General features: G+C 39.7%; 1 protein-coding gene across 5 annotated transcripts in view; it reads left to right on the top strand.

Annotated features, from left to right (window-relative positions):
- Positions 1-17373, top strand: part of LOC146388995 (myosin-10) — a 76844-nt gene that overhangs the window by 37416 nt on the left and 22055 nt on the right. For 2 of the 5 annotated variants that reach the window (XM_084926612.1, XM_084926614.1), the window contains exons 5-16: positions 2205-2307; positions 3764-3793; positions 7205-7297; positions 9343-9406; positions 9907-10005; positions 11273-11416; positions 11536-11631; positions 11808-11926; positions 12679-12831; positions 13018-13191; positions 13277-13450; positions 14750-14864. In XM_084926612.1, the coding sequence (XP_084782738.1) occupies positions 2205-2307; positions 3764-3793; positions 7205-7297; positions 9343-9406; positions 9907-10005; positions 11273-11416; positions 11536-11631; positions 11808-11926; positions 12679-12831; positions 13018-13191; positions 13277-13450; positions 14750-14864 (1364 nt within the window). Of the gene's footprint in view, positions 1-2204; positions 2308-3763; positions 3794-7204; positions 7298-9342; positions 9407-9906; positions 10006-11272; positions 11417-11535; positions 11632-11807; positions 11927-12678; positions 12832-13017; positions 13192-13276; positions 13451-14749; positions 14865-15472; positions 15536-17373 lie in introns of all 5 variants that reach the window. The other 3 variants (XM_084926610.1, XM_084926611.1, XM_084926613.1) reach the window with 3 other exon arrangements.

The raw sequence follows: 17373 nt of genomic DNA, 5'->3' as shown, positions 1-17373 counted from the left end.
TCTTAATTTCTTTGTTAGGGCAGATGGTTGAACTGGTCTTTAAGGTGGTTCTAGAGATCAACCAGCTTGATGGACTGGAAAATGAAACTGTCTCAAGACAAGGATTATATCGCTTCACCTTAATAGAGTTACATTATATGAAGACCGCTTGTCCTTGAAATGCCTTTAAATATAAGTATCTTTTACAGTTATGAGTACTTTACGAGGATTATTTCTAGTATTTTTTTTCCCGTGTCTTTTTATCTTCCTCTCGTCCTGAGTCATTTGGCCAGCTCCCTTTATCCTACCATGTTCTATTTAAAAGTTGGTTTCAAATAGCTTTTTGCGGATGCTGGGCTTTTACAGCGGCTCTACCCAATACCGAGGGAGTTATGAGTGTGGTTTGGTGGCCGGCCTTCATCTTCTTTGGCAGAGGGTAATTAAGTGCCACTGTCTTTCTTGGGGTTTGATGCTGCCAATGAACAGATGAGAAGCAGTTGCATAATATGCCCTAAATTCGGAAAACTGCACCCCCTGTTGGGGAAAACGCGCCCTTTTAAGAGTTTAGCCCCACAGTTTAGATCAGGTGTCGAACTCCAGGCCTCGAGGGCCGGTGTCCTGCAGGTTTTTGATCTCACCCTGGGTCAACACACCTGAATCAAATGATTAGTTCATTACCAGGCTTCTGGAGAACTTCAAGACATGTTGAGGAGGTATTTTAGCCATTTAAATCAGCTGTGTTGGATCAAGGACACATCCAAAACCTGCAGGACACCGGCCCTCAAGGCCTGGAGTTCGACACCTGCGGTTTAGATGGTCAGCCAGTTTAGAGAAACTTCTCCTTCCCATCCTGCTCTAAGGAAAATTACTCCTGAAGAAACACAGATGAAAAAGGTTGCTTATGACCTACATTTATGCAGCTCTGTTGTAATATAGATCACTTTGATCCACTTGAAAGGCCACCATGCCATTAAGCATAACAGTGCATAGCACAGAATTATATAGTCCATAGTTTAGAATAACATTTGGAGATCCAGGCCTTGTGTGAGCAGTCAGCGTCTGGTATGTAATGATGCATAGTGTTGTATAAATGGTCAAATGTGGCAAGAAACCATGCATTAACTATGTATGATGTTTTCCAGTCACTGGAGTTGACTGTAAAAGTAGGGTCTAACTGCATGAAAACAAGCCACAGAAATGTTCTTTTAATTGGATTCATCTTTAGGTAGCGCCAATTCAAAAGCCACTGTGTTACAAAATGTCCATATGGTACATATCATAGGACAGGAGAGGGAATATCCAGGAAGACGGAGACCTTGAAGAATCTCTCATTTAAGTTTTCAGAATCTAGTTCGACTCTCTAGCACTGAGATCTGTGAGAAAATGAGAGGCTAGACATTAAAATAGTTCCCAAAGTCAAAGGTCTTTTAAGCCACATGCTTGGCGAAAGAGAGAATATACGAGAAAACCAATGAATGATTTCTGGGAGACTTATTCAAAGAGGATTCATGTCTTCATAGTAAAACAATGAAGACATCAAACCACACTTGGATGAGTACCTGTTTGACCTATATTCCTATGTTCATACACTGCACTCGAGGACTCGCCCGTGCAGTTCTAGTGTTGCAGCTAAAACTGCAGTGCACAGCTAATAGTGAGTTAGACTAAAGCCACTGGTATGTAGATGGATGTAGTGTCATTGGCTTCTTTTCACTGCTGGCCCTGGTTTTCTGAGCTCCAGGACCCAACTGTGGGAGTTGCGGATGGCCGTGCCTGAACACAGCTATCATTAAGGACAGCCCAAAAGTGGGGTCTGGAAACTTTGGAGCCTGGCTCTCCAAACCACAGGGTTCTCTAGCAAAACAGACTGACAAACAAATGGATTGATTTTTACAAAAACAACAAGATAGCCTGATGTTTAGTCACTCTCTCTGTTTTCTTTTTTGTTTCTATTAATTGTGTCCTTGGAGTTCATCCAATCACTCTTAACCACAATAACGATGAGTGAAAGTTATCTTGGTTAAGGTTTTAGGGTTGTTTTTTTCTGTACCTTGGTAAACTGTGGACAACTCATACATAATATTTCCTGATATGTGGCTGTGCTTCACAAGGGAAACCTTGTAATTCAGGTCAGAAACAAAACCTTATTGTTTCTCCCTTGTCATGTATTGGCTCACATTTTCTCACTCTATTCATGTGTATTTGTCTTTACTCTTTCTTTTCAGAGGTGAATCAGGCGCTGGCAAGACAGAGAACACGAAGAAGGTCATCCAGTACCTGGCCCACGTTGCCTCCTCACACAAAGGACGCAAAGATCACAACATTCCTGTGAGAGCCGTACTGCCTACGTTTCTCCTACACTAAACATGGTCCCCTCTCCTCTAAAATTCATATTTCATTGAAAAACTGGCTGGCTTTATCACTGTGTGAATTATCTCTCAGTATTATTGCTGTGTTTTAAAAAATGTCAGAAAGCTTGAGAAGGTTGATTTCTGTCATACAGTGATTTTATCTTACAACCCATTAGTTTAGCTTGGCACAAATCAGGAAACAGCAACAGCCTGACTCTCATTTATTTAATCCATGCAAAAACGAAAGTGTAATTGAGTTATTTATGTGTAACACTGCATGAACCTCTGCTGGTTTCTGCTCAGAGGCAAATGATAGTCTAGCATGTAATGCTCCATAAAAAGGTGAAAAGTCATTATATTGTGGTTTCTGCGTGGATTAACACACCTGAGTAGTTCATTTGTGAGGTACAGTCACACTAGAGGAAACAGTGGAGACTGCGGCACCAAAGTAATTGTGTCTGGGTGCAATGACATTTGTGATCTCACTGCCTTTGAAATGGTTGCTTCAATGTAGGGCACTGGGGGGTGAACATGTACCCTGTACATGTTGTATAAAGTTACTTTGGTGGATCAAGACAGCAATAAAGCAGCAATAAGATGGCAATAAAGCACCCTGCCATCAGTTTATGTTAACTGGGTGTATTTAGCAATTACAGGAAATCTGTTTTTGATAATACACAGTAATTAACAGTCAGTGGTAAATTGGCAAAAAATCAAGCGGTAGTGTACATACACAGAAATTCATGCTATTTGCATTCAGAATCTGGGCACAACGTCATAGATGTGAATCTCAGAAATTCCTCCACAAATAGTGACATGGTTGTTGCAGGATGGTGCTTGAATTGCAAAATGACAAACATACTCAACAACCTTTCTTTTCTGTTGGAGTACAACCAGTTTGCAACCAGCTGAGTCTAGGCCTCTAAAGCAAAGAAGCAAGTTGCAGTTTCTGCAACTGACTGACTCAGATTGATTGTAATGTGTTGGAGACATGTTGCCTCCCACCAGACGACAAATGCAGTCACCTAGCAGTCAACTTTGGTTGCCATATCTTCTCACATTTAGTTGGCGAACGTGAAAATTTTTTAATGCTGTTGTCAACACAGATTGCTATCCTGTTTTTACTCTAGTGTGACTAGCCATTTATTTTAGCTTTAGCCAATGCTAAGCTAACTGTTTTCTTGTTCAAGAAGCTAAGCTAGCTTCAGGAGACATGAAACTAGCTTAGCGCTCAGCTGTAAAGTAAACTTTTTTTAATGCTGTTGTGTTCTACTTAATCCTAAAGTGCCTACCTCAGTAAAAGTTAACCTAAAATGTTGGCTCTTGCTCGAGCGTTGGGCTAAGTTTGCACTGGTGTTCTCTTTCTCATGGCTTTTGTCTGACATAAGAGCTTCAGGTTTTAACACTTGTATTTGTTTATCCATAACAAACAGCCCGATTCTCCCAAAGCATTCAAACTACAGGCAAGTGTATCTCCAGCTTTTTCCAAAAACAGTGTGCTGTCCATTTTGTCTATGTTTGTGTGTATTTGCATGCCCTTCTCTCTAAAATCTCTGCTACTTCTCTAATGATGATGACGGACTAATCTAAGCTTCTTTCTTTATGAGGTATTTGTTTGTGCTGGCTCGGTGTTTTCACATGATTATTTGAAACCAAGTGAATCTGTCCGTCAGCGTGCAGGCTCACGATATTAAACACTTTGTTTTATCAGTTGGTTTGGGTTTATTAGAACTGAGGAAAACTGAGAGGTCTTATTAGAAACATCTGTCAGTCAAATACCTGTTGTTAAAGCTGTTCATTGAGCGCTATGGGAGCTTAAATGAACCCTTTCTGGCACAGTTTTGTGTTCTTATTCACAAAGAGCGGTGTGAAAATCAGATGACGGCCACACTAAACATCTCTCCTCAAACTTCGTGTTTCATATTTTGTTAGAGCAAATGTTTTTATTTCAAATATCAATGTGTAAATGTTGCATATATATTTCTGCATGTTTTCCTTTCGTTCGTTCCTTGATGCATGTTTGTAGTTTAAATAGCATGATCACTGTTGTGATTGAATGTTACAGCCTCACATGGATTTTCAAATATTAAGTCACAGATAAGTTTGAAAAGTACAGAAAACTCCCAAATTCCATCTTCTGTTTGTTGTGGTTTCTCCAAAACTATTTTCTGGCTCTCCTTGTCTCTGCTTGATTTATTTGGTAGCTATTTATCTTTCCCCCTAAACCAATATCTGATGTTTCTTTGTCTTCAGAAAATCTAATAACTGTAGAAAAAGAGGCCCTCGTAGAAGTCCAATAACCCGCTTGTGCAAACGCAATCTGAGTAAATGCCTGTTTAATATACTTTCAGTCGCAGAGAGTGAGTAGCTGTAACTAAGTGCCTCAGTGCTCCCTTGCCAGTGTACACCATCCACGCTTACCTCCTTAATGCCGCTTTACCGCTGCGTTGCATTAGAGTGGCCTCTGAGCGCAGGAATGTAGAGCCAGGGATTGAGGGGGAGCAAAAATATGAAACAGGAGAGGAGACTGTAAGAGGAGTGAAGATGGAGATGGTGAAGAGGTAAAGCAGACCTGAAGGGAGGAGACTATATGAATTCTCTCTGTAAGAAATATGAATGGAAATGCCATTTGTAGACGGATGTATGTACTGGTTGGAATCAGTTACTCCCAGCTTTTCTCAGTGAACCTCATGCCTGTCAGGATACTTAAATGGAGAACAGTTCCAGACAGCTCATTAGGCAGACATATGTAGCAGACTGCACACGCATACTGAAGCGGCATATGAAGATTCAAGCAGTTCATGATATTTGTATATTTTTGCACATATTATATTTCCATGTGTCGCCCATATGTCTGCTCAGAGGGTTTAAACTTTAGTGTTAACTCTACTCGAGCTCAGTATTTTTGTTCATAAACCTTTTTTCTCCGTTTTGGTATCATATGGAGCGACAAGCTTAAAAGATGGTCCGCTAGAAATGCTTTTTTTTTCCACATTTTGACTTATTTGTCTCATTCTGCTCATAATTTTTGAAACACTGAGACTGCTTTTTGTGGAATATAGGATGGAGGATCAGGTTGCTCTTGTTCAGTCACCCAGCTCAGATCTTTTTTTGATTTACCTTATTTGTTCTGTTTTACTCTTTGCTTCCTCCATCCGTGCTATAAGATAAAGTACTATTACCTCTTTGTCTTTGAAATATCTTTGTGGGGCATTTTGTTTAAATTAGGTAATGTCGCTAAGATGCAGACAGGAAATGAGGAGAGACATGCGGCAAGTGAACATGGGTCATGAGTCAAGCCGTGCCTGTTAAAGTTATGTGGTATCCGCCTTTAAACAGTAAGCTGCAGGCTCCCTGTTGTCTCTCTTTGCGTCGGTTTCATTTTTCTATTTAAAGTAGACCTACTGTGCTTGTCCTTGTTTTCAGTAGATTGCTCGAGTGGTGAATGGTCATAGTTTCTAATGAGGTCAGCAATTTCATAAGTAATGGCTTTGAGCCAAAGGCTCAGGCGTCTGACTGCTCTTGGTTTTATTCACTTTTTTCAAACACCGGGCTCTGTATGATGTCACGGAGCTGGGATGTCCCTAATTTGGTCATCTCAGGCACACGGCTCTAGCTGTGAGCGCAGAAGCCCCACCCAGTTGGCTTCATTAAAAATTCAATTAAATTATTTGAAATAATTGGTCAAAAATTAATTTAATTATAAATTCAATTAGTTGAAAATTCTAAATGTTATTAATTAATTGTAAGATATGAGTTTGAGGCTCTTTTTTCCTTCTTTTTTGTGATTTTCTTTTTCAAAACTTTTCATTTTTATGTCAAAAATCAACTTCAGTGCACTTACTATGAGGTTATGGTTTAGGCTGGGCTCTTAGATGCCTTAAAGTCACGATCTGTAACATAGCCTGATTGCTGATTGGCTGGCAAAAATCCATGTCGTTCCAAGACCTCATGGAAAGGGGAGGGAGGCCAGGTTGGATGTCTGCTGAATTTAGCAAATATGGTTTGCTAGAAATCATGTTTGGTAGACAAAGTAAAACAGAAAAGCTACTCTAGTAGAGTCCAAGAATGAAATTATGGCTCTTGAAATAAGCATAATAACTTCAGTTTAAGATGGCTACAGGTGGACCCATATTTTCTTTAATGGCCATTACTGACCAGCTTACAACAAGAGCCAGCTTGGCAGCAAGTTAGAGTTAAGGCATAACTTAATCTGTTCCCCATGAGTTATCAAAGTCCAGAGGAATATCCTCAGTAGATTTTAACCACTCTCTGATTTGCAGTAGAGGCTATTTTTGGGCTGTCATGCCCTGGATATAGGAGGTTATCTCATTTCTCCGGGAGTAAAAGGTTTCATAGGAATGTCTTTTTCCAAAACTGAGAGAAAGCCATCATTATCACAGTGTTGGCAGACTTTTCAGACATACGTTACAGGGTATATTATAACAACGAGAGGAATGCGAAGGCCGGAGGAAGCATCTCATTCATCAACCTAAGCTAATCACTCACTTTGGGATATGTGGCGAAACACCGTCTCTGTAGTGCCTTTGTGGTTTCACAAGTTCTCTAAAACTGTTTGGTTGTCTTGGCCCCCTAAAATCCTTTCGAGTTCCCCAGAGAAAATTCACATTGTGCTGCAGTTGACTAAAGTAAAGCCAGCAGAGTCATGGTAAAGAGCTGGTTGTCTAAAGACTGGTTTAGCATATTGACTTTGCTACATTTCCTCTCTCTGCTTTTCGAGAAGATTTGATTTTGCCTTGCCAATTTGTGGATATTTTGGAAGACACAAAAAATAGCGATAACAAGAAAATATTCAGTTGCATAATGCACACGTTTGACAGCTAGTTGGCTTACCTCCCTTTCTTTCTCCACAGGGTGAGTTGGAACGCCAGCTCCTGCAAGCCAACCCCATCCTTGAATCTTTTGGCAATGCCAAGACAGTGAAAAATGACAACTCATCTCGCTTTGTGAGTTCACATTTCTTGTTTAAATGATCATTTTCCAGATTTAAACACATGAGCAAGAACAGATATCCAGAAGGGAAAAACATCGAGTCTGTTATGAGGTTATAAAAACATTGTGTCTTTGTGTTAAACAGCTTTAGCATGCAATGTTTGATCCCACTCTAGGTTTGACATATGTTTAGTTACAGAATCTATTCAAAATGTTTTACGCAAAAACATCAACCATTTGAATCTTCCTTTTTTTTCCCCTGAGATAAATTGCTCTTATTTGGAGGTAAAACTAACCATTTCTGGTCTTTCCGACATACTCTCGGTCATGAATGTTCCTCAAGACGTCATTTAAACATTTCTGCAGGATTGTCAGAACAAGCCACAGTATTCATTCAATCAGTTACAGCACTTTGCAAACATATTGAGTCATTTATTTTTATTTTGCATTTTTAAAGTGGTCTCAAGCAATAGTTCTCCAGGCTTTCTAACGCTCTTTCAGAGTTTTTCTTTTGACATTGACTTCAGTCCAGTCCTTTTACCTGACCATTTCAGAGGAATGTTTTTGTTTGCTGAGCTACTTAACGCTCACCTGTAAATCATTCAAGCATAAAAGAGTCACCTTACTCCACGTGGGATGAGCCAATGTTGAGTCTGCACAATTTCAAATTATATCTTCAGGCACTTTGATACTAACAGCAGCTTTTGGTTAAAAATGCCATCAGCATGTAGAGAGGAGGTGAAGGGAGAAGTACATCAGTGAGTGTGTGTAGCCATCTGTAAAGCACAGTGGAGGCTCTGTTGTGGTTTGGGGATTTTGTTTCACCATGCAGTACCGTCTGGAAAGTGGCATTGGCACCGGCTTTATTTTTCAGCATGACAATAATCCCAAACACAGTGCCAATGCAGTAAAAGCATACTTAGATAGAAAAAGACAAAATGTAACTGTATTAGTCAACAAGAGCTTTAAATGTCAGTCAAGAAGCCTGCAGAACTGTTCCTGAAACTTCAGGAGTAAATTACGGCAATAGAAATTACAAAGAAGCTGCCTAAGAGAGTTGAGGTTGTGTTGAAGAATAAATGTAGTCATGCCAAAACTGACTCTGCATATTGCTAGAATTTCACACATTCTGGCTTAAGACTTATGCACAATACTGTACTGCTTCTCAATTTGACAGTATATAAAGGTCCAGTGACTTTACAGACTTGTACTGTGTTGAAAGCAATATGTAAACATTACTAGATTCAGATTGTTCAGAAAATTTACCAAAGAGCACATTCACACATGTTCAGGCTCTGTCAGGTTAAATGGGAGGGGTGCATTTCTGAATGAGGTTTTTGTGAGATTTTGACGGGCATGGTGGGTGGAATATTGTTACCTTTGCAGAGTACTGCAAAGTTTTCTTCATATTCCCCCATCTAGATGAGAGCAGTCTCGGTCTTCTAATCCAACTCACAAAACTGTTTAATACATTTTTGGGGCTTTTCAGTTCGACTAATGCAACTTTGGAAGATTTTATAAAAATAAAAAGGTTGTTTCGTAAGTGGACTGATGTCATGCTTCTAATATTCGCTTATTTCAGATCATGTTGAGATGAGTTACAGTAATCGCAACAATTTTCACTCTAACATTTTTTTGTGACTAAGTAAACCATGTGGTCAAGATTAACCACTATGGAGCCTGGGTCCTCGTGAATCACCCTGTCTGGGATGCAGAGCAGTGAATACCAGAAGACAGATGGGCACAAATATTCATGCACGCTTGCTCACAATCACTGTCAGGAAACCGCACACATGCCTGAGATTCTTTCTGACCTGTCAACCTGGTATTTCCTAATATAGACATTTTGTTCTTCACCACATTTCTGTCATCTGCAAGGACCTACAAGGTGGTACTTAAAACGCAGCTGTGCCCAGAGGGAGAAAAAATAAAGAGAGGACAGCTGCAAATACACATATACATAATAACGTATTAACACTCATGCATCACAGGCTTCGTGATTATCTGCGCAGTTCAACAAATGTCTTAATTTCTCTTAACAGTGTTTTGTTTCTTGCAGGGAAAGTTCATCAGAATCAACTTTGACGTCACAGGCTACATTGTTGGGGCCAATATTGAAACCTGTATCCTTATTATTTGCAAGGACTAAAGAAGCAAAGGCATAAATCAATGTTTAAAAGTAAAACAACGCAGAGCAGGGCTAAAAGAGAGGATGCTCACTGGGATAAGAGAGCAGTGAAGGTTGAATGTATCACCAGAGCTTGGGCTTAGCCACAAGAATGTAATTCCCCAGAATAAACATGAGGACACTGAGCTATAGAGAAGCAACACTGTTATTGTTACTCCTCATTTTTATGTGTTGTTATTCACGGGGAGAAATCAAATACACAAGTCTAATTTTTTAGGTGAAATTTGTGTGTTCTAACACAAAAAAAAAGTTAAAGATAGTTTCCCAACTTATTCATAGGCCTCCACTGGAAACAGAGGATTACCAAAAATTGCAAGAGGTAAACCTTTCCAGTCAAACTGCATGTGGCAAAACAGGAGCTTCCTCATTAGTGGGACCACAGAGTCATATTTTAGTTTTGTGATTTCCTTGTCAGGACTTAACTTTTGTTCTCAGATCTTCTGGAGAAGTCAAGAGCGATTAGACAGGCCAAAGATGAGAGGACCTTTCACATTTTCTATCGCCTGCTGGCAGGGGCTGGAGAGCATCTTCGAAGTGAGTGTCTGTGCACTGCTTTCAAAGCACGGGCAGTGAGAGTGAACTGATTTAATTGGCGTGCTGTTAAAATTGTAGACAAACAAGGAGTTTGTCAGAGTTTCATTCTAAGTCTGACTTCATTTAATATATATTTATATGTATACAAATGAACTTGCTATTCAGCGGGATCATTGTGCTGTTCCTGGCTTTTCCCCCTTAGATTAAGAGATGAAATCTTTGTTTTATTCTGATCGCCTTGTTCTTCTGTCTCCTACTGAACAAAGATTACAGCCACAGTCTGACACATAAATTGTGTCAGAACTGGAACCTCGCAGTAAATATATAAAAAACTAATATAAACAGATTCACCATAAATAATCAAATCACTTAACACAGGATTAGCTGTACCTGCCTTGATACTGCAATAAGAGCATTAGGAAGCTCAAGATATTAGTGAATGTCATAAAAATAAAACATCTGAGACAAATGTTAGAACTTTCAAATTCCAAGTAAAAACTTGTTTAACTCTTTTCTGCTTGAAAGCCAACTATGAGTAACCCTTGAAGCTCTTTTCTGAACTGAGAGCTTCTGTCATATTTTAGGCCTGCTTATATAACAGAATGACTGGGTATCAGAAGTTAACGAAGATGCCCATGCAGCTACTCTTGGAAAAACACGGAAACTATTCTAATACCAAAACTTGCCATTAAATGTAGAGTGGAGGTCATCAAATGTTGTGTTTATGGGGGAAAGAGATGAAATGTTTGATAGTATCATCCTGCCCTGGATCACCATCCAATAGAATTTCCATGCAGAGTTCTGCAGATGCATTTTAGATGTACACAGTAAAACACCAACAAATGTCTATTGTGCAAAATTAAGCAGATACCCACTGATCATTAATATTCAGAAAGGAGCACTTAGATGTTTTTAATCACCTTAAGTCCAGCCCCAACACGCTCACTGCTCCAGAGCCCTCCAAACTCCAGAAAAAACAATTAAAGTTGCTTTTACCATCATCCTTAATTTAACCTCCTAAGACCCGAACTCTTCCAGAGCATGCATTTTTTATTTCTCTTTGATATTTGGGCATATTGGGGCCCAATTAATGTAAAAAAAAAGAATTACCAGATTTTGTTTTTACCTTATTTTTGTTTTTAAGAAAAATGAGAGCCACATATGAGGATATTCGTTTACAATTTTGATAGAACAGTGAAATAAAAACAGTAATGAAAATATGTTCTACGGTATAAAGAACATCTCTTTTTTTCCTTTCCTTCTTTAGCGGATCTGCTCCTCGAAGGCTTTAACAACTACCGTTTCCTGTCAAATGGTAACATTCCCATTCCGGGCCAGCAGGACAAGGAGAATTTCCAGGAGACGATGGAGGCCATGCACATCATGAGTTTCTCCCATGACGAGATTGTCTGTGAGTTATAGTTCCATCTGTGCTCCATTCCTTTGGAAATCCAGGTTCCTCAGACACTGCTTTTCCTCAGGCGTTGTCTGGCACTCAGTAAGGTTTTTATCTCCTCCTGTTTTTGTCAGGCATGTTGAAGGTGGTCTCTGCAGTGCTGCAGTTTGGAAACATTGTTTTTAAAAAGGAGAGAAACACCGATCAAGCTTCAATGCCTGAGAATACAGGTAAACGACATCCAGTCGAAATAAACAAACATAACTCTTCTCACAGTTTCTGATTTTAAAAAGCTTTTAAATACAGCAGGTTTATGTAAAAAAAAAAACTTTCACTGTATTCTTTATGATTTGATTTCTGTTGTATATAAATAAGTGGCATGGTTTGTTTTCCCTACTTCTCCCAGCGGCACAGAAGCTCTGCCACCTGCTTGGAATGAATGTTATGGAGTTTACCAGAGCTATCCTCACCCCGAGGATCAAAGTGGGGCGAGACTATGTGCAGAAGGCACAGACCAAAGAACAGGTAAGGTGCCATCTATAGCCAGGTTGTACTAGCTTACCAGGAAGTCCACCTGGAGCATATATTTGTAGTTCTAGCCTTGTAGTGTATGGGCTAGATCACCAGACCAAAGCAAGATGGAGAAGATGCAGACATCCACACAGAGCTTCACGTTTAACCTCTGATGACGTTTTTGTCACTTTGTCCCAAGCGGACCGTTGCATCTTCCCAGAAGATTAGTGTAAAACTGTGAGAATAATTAAGCAAATCTTCTCATTATTTAATTGAATGTCAGGAAATCATGACAGATTTTCTTAAAAATGTTTTAAATCTCAAACTTTTCAAGTAGTTTTTATTGCATGAGCAGCATTGTTAAAATCCTCAGAGCTGGAAACCAAAGTCTGGAAACGTTTTAGATTCCTGTTTACAAAAAATCCAAATCAGTAATCAGTTTAGTTGAATTTTAAGTTGTTTTTATAAGAACTTAATAAACTAAATGTTTTATAATAGCTATGTTTGTATTCCATTTTTGTCTTTTTGTGTGCAGCTGAAAAGGTTAATTTCCAGAGTGCTTAAGGGTACACTTCGTTTTTGCGAACTCAAACCATATGTTTGAACTGGTCCACCAGCTGGCTAATGGATTGTCCTAATTGTGGCCCACTGTTTGACGTCATGCTCCAACACTCCAGACTAAAACAACAACACGAGTCTGTGTGTGTCTCATGTATAATTCATGTTGCTCTCCACACTTTTCTGCTCTCTTTGTTTTACCTCAGGCTGACTTTGCTGTTGAAGCCTTGGCTAAGGCGACGTATGAGCGGCTGTTCCGCTGGCTGGTCCATCGCATCAACAAGGCGCTGGATAGGACCAAACGGCAGGGGGCGTCCTTCATTGGCATCCTGGACATTGCTGGCTTTGAGATCTTTGAGGTGCTCGTGGTGCTTTTAATAGTGACAGATGCTTTTCTACAACATACAAAGTGACGTCTGGCAGATGTAGTTTTGTTCCCTTGTAAGAGTATAAAAACAGACAGGACAGATGATCCAGCGAAAGGATAAATCACATGTAAAAAAAATATGCCAAAGATTTCCTTCTGCTATTCACTTTCCTACCAGCTGAACTCGTTTGAGCAGCTGTGCATCAACTACACCAACGAGAAGCTGCAGCAGCTCTTCAACCACACCATGTTCATCCTGGAGCAAGAGGAGTACCAGAGGGAGGGCATCGAGTGGAGCTTCATCGACTTCGGCCTCGACCTGCAACCCTGCATTGACCTCATCGAGAGACCGGTCAGTGTGCTTGTGTGAATGTATGACAGTGTGTATACGTGTCTGCTTTTAAATACACGGTTATTCGCTAAATATATCTCCTCAGAATAACCCCCCTGGCATTCTCGCCCTGCTGGATGAGGAGTGCTGGTTTCCTAAGGCCACTGACAAGACGTTTGTAGACAAAGTGCTGCAGGAGCTGGGAACACATAGCAAGTTTCAGAAGCCACGTCAACTCAAAGACAAAGCTGACTTCTGCATCATCCACTATGCAGGAAGGGTACGTATATCAGGCTTGGAAGACAAAAATCAAAACGAAAGCAATTATCTTTGTTTCCTTTATAGCTTTAAATCCTTCTGGGAGCTCTGTGCATTCCTTGTCCAACGACTTTGCTGCTTTTCTCTGTGGCACAGACTTGTGGTTGCGTAGTTTAACCAGGTCACTGCGTTAAAACAATAGCGCTGTTGTTGTGCTGCTGCCGCTGCTGTTGGAACCCCACATCTGGTTCACATTGGTGTGAGATTGAGTGCCTGATGCCTTGCGGTTGCATAACTGAGATGTGAACTTTCACCTTTGTGTGGTATTCTGCCATCTGTACGGAAAAAATGATCCTCCGCGGCATTCCAAAGGGGGCGGTTGACATCTGATATCACAGCTACCCTGATGTGTTGAATATTATTTACCTGCTTCTTTTTTTGAATTGCACATATTTTTACAAGCTCATTGAAGACCACCAGTCAGTTTAACATTAGTCCGTATGAGAAACGGGTGATTCAGATAAATATTTCACATCCAGCTCACAAAACTGGATCCAACACTACAACATCTGAACTTAGCCAAACAAATCCTCTGTGACAGAGTGATACCGAAGAGGAAAATAAGTACAAACATAGCAAGTTTGCTTTTCCTGGACTTTGATTAAACCCATATGCGGCTCTTACATTCTTCATGTTAGGTTGCCGGGCGTGTAATTTGCTTGTTATGTTCCACTCTCGTCCAGCACTGTTCGTAGTATGTCACATTTCTGAAAAACACATACAGGTCATTATCCTGTTTCAGACACTTAATCCAACCCAACTGTGCCGCCGCGATTCTTCACTGTGCTGCCAGTCAAATATAATATCCAACTGTGAATCTCATCATATACAGTATTATATCAGTTTGTGGTTTGAAATAGACTCACACAGCACATCTGGTGCTGCCTGTAAGTTAAAACAACTGCTGCGTGGTATCTGGAAACAGCGCCAGACCTAGCTGTCACTTAAGACAGGTGAAGCAACAGAGCAGAGGCAGTTAATCAGAGCCTGAAAACCATTCCTCTGAGAGTGGATTTTTCACACATGTTCATTTTATTATTTATACAGTTACACTGGGGTATAAGATAAAAGACAGGAAAGAGAATGAATGGCCTAGAGCCAAATTTGCATAAATAAAGCCTGATTTGATGCTGTTTTTCCTGTGTGGGTTTTAGGTGGAGGTCACAGCCCTCATAGTGTTCTCATCTTTGATTTTTGTTTTTTGCACATATAAAAACACATTTTTTGTGCTTAAACAATGCCGATCACTGTTTTTGCTTAGGTGGACTATAAAGCTGATGAATGGCTTATGAAGAACATGGATCCTCTGAATGACAATGTAGCCACGCTGTTGCACCAATCAACTGACAAGTTTGTGGCCGAGCTCTGGAAAGATGGTAAGTCATTTAGAAGTTTGTAGTGGCCTGAAAAAGCCCATTGAGTCTTCACCTGTGTGTATTTATATGTATTTTCCTGCTCTCTGCACCATTTCAGACTGACATTACACACCACAAGTTCCAATGTGACATGCTATAACTGAGTGAATGTCATATTTCATGGAGGGAAGTATACTTCCTCTCCTCTCACACTTTCTCTCAGAGCTAGAGGTGTGTTTTATGGTTTTACTAATGAGGGGAAAGGCTTTGCCAGCAGAAACATTAAGGGTAAGTGAGTTAAACCACAGCCCACTCCGCTCAGTCGAATGAGCTGAATGACATTTGGTGCTAAAACTGCCAATTATACCAGTAAATACCTTATTAGTTTTTCAGGTGCTAACTGTGGCCCTTAACATTGTTGTTCTGAATTTGTGGAATTAACAATCTGATTAATGAGAAGCTTAATAACATGGTAATAACACTGATATTTACTCTTCTGTCTTCTTTAATAACAGCTAATCAGTGCTGTGAAAGTGTGTGTGCGTGCGTGCGTGCGTGTGTTGCATCCTTGCTGTCTTTCTTTTTCTCTCTCACTGTCCTGTCTTCTGTCTGTGTCTCTGTTGCTGTAGACATTCAGACGTTTCAGAGAGCCTCTTTCTATGACAATGTGTCTGGGCTCCATGAAGGTCCAGGTGAATGATAGTAACACTTAACCTTTGTAAACCACTGGCTGCTTCTCTTGCTCTGCACTGGCGGTCTCATTGGTTTCCTGTCCTGTCATGACTGCACCGTGCATCTGTCCAAAAAGTTCTCCTCCAGCTTTGCATGGCTTTAAAACCTCTCATACGTATTTCTATTGGTGCTGGTGGTTTACTGCCACTCTTAATACTCTAACATCTATTGTTTGTGAAGTCTTATTTTACAAATTGTGAAAATCTTAAACACTAAATCGCAGTGTGCCTGATCAGGGGGATGCATTTTAAAGTTGATTCAGGCTCTAGTGTACAAATGAAGGATTTTTAAAAAAATGCTCACTGAATTAATGGGCTGCATATTCAGAATTAGGGTCAACACTTCAAAAGGAAAAATAACTACATCCTGTCAATCCTTATTACTCATAGGAGGCTGTGATTAACAATATACTGTTTAACAAAAAGTGTTTAGTTTACTTAGACATTAAGCAAATATGATGAAAACTAACAAGAAATAGCTCTTCAACATGAGGGTTTTATGTATTTCTTTTGTGAAATAGCACAGAAAGAGAAAACGCCAAACCCAACGACCCCCTTTGAGTAAGCGCTCGGCGACAGTGGGAGGGGTAAACTAACTTTTAACAGGAAGAAACTTCCAGCAGAACCAGGCTCAGGGAGGGGCAGCGATTTGCTGTGACCACTTGGGGGTGACGAAGAAAGTGAGAAAAGGATTAATAATAACTAATGATTAAATGCAGAGAGAGGTAAAAAAGAAACAGCCACAAGTAAGCCAGCATCCTGAGAACAAAGTGATGTTTTATAAAAATTCATAAATTTGTGTCTTTGTGGCGAAATCTTTTTTGTTTCATTTTGTTTTTTTACATTTTGAATATGATTTGTAGCACTGATAATTCCTCTGGTGATGTTTATACCACAGTTTGTAAACATGTGAATAAAGATGTTTAAATGGGGTCTGTTTCTGAGGTTTTATGCAACCTTTGGTGATCATGTGCACATAGTGCCTCTAAGTTGTGCTTTAATCTAAAAGCAGAGTGAAGAACAGAAACTGATAGTAAGTAACTACAGATGTAAGAAAATGTTTCTTAAAAATCTGCTTTGCAAATGTCTTATGCAGAAGGAAGTGTGTGTGGGATTCATCCAGCAGAAATATTGTGTAGCATTTATGAGCACCTTGATCTTTTTGTTTATTATATGGAATTTCCCTTTATTAGATGACATCAGTGTGCCACCACATATTTAAATTTTGGTTTACTAAACCACCGAGCTACACCCAGAGCAAGAAATGTGATTGCATATTGATTCATTTTGGCCAAATTTACAGAAAAGATTTGCAGAAAATTATAAAAGACATTCATATCCAGATCTTACCCGACAGAAAAAAAGGAATAGCGATCCTAGTTTTTCTTATTCTCTATCACACCCCCATTTTTTAGCTATATTTTCATGTGTGTACGGCGTTTAGAAGATCATCTGAAATACATTACTCCTGCTTTGTGGACTCAAATCCATTAGATCGTGCTTTAAAAGCATTTAAGAGTAAAAGACAATTAAGTAGTGTGCTAACTGAGATGGTCATCGCTCACAGCTGGTCTGGTAACAGTGTTGTCTGTCTTCATGCTGTATTATAAAAATAGAAAAGAGCAAACCCAGCTGAGTTTAACACGTCAGCCATTATTGGCAGCGTCTCATGATAAACATTCACATTAGATTTAAAATACACATCAAAGAAAAATTGCTGGCTTTTCTCTTTTCTTGTAAATGTAAATAGCAGATCATATCAATCATATCTGCATCTGTGAATTCCTCCTTTAATCTAG

The sequence above is a fragment of the Perissodus microlepis genome, chromosome 4 (assembly GCF_051167445.1).
Source record: "Perissodus microlepis isolate ML-2025 ecotype Zambia chromosome 4, ASM5116744v1, whole genome shotgun sequence".
NCBI classification, from domain to species: Eukaryota; Metazoa; Chordata; class Actinopteri; order Cichliformes; family Cichlidae; genus Perissodus; species Perissodus microlepis.
Note: the sequence above shows the minus strand (reverse complement) of the source record. Positions and strands in the feature narration are given on the sequence as shown.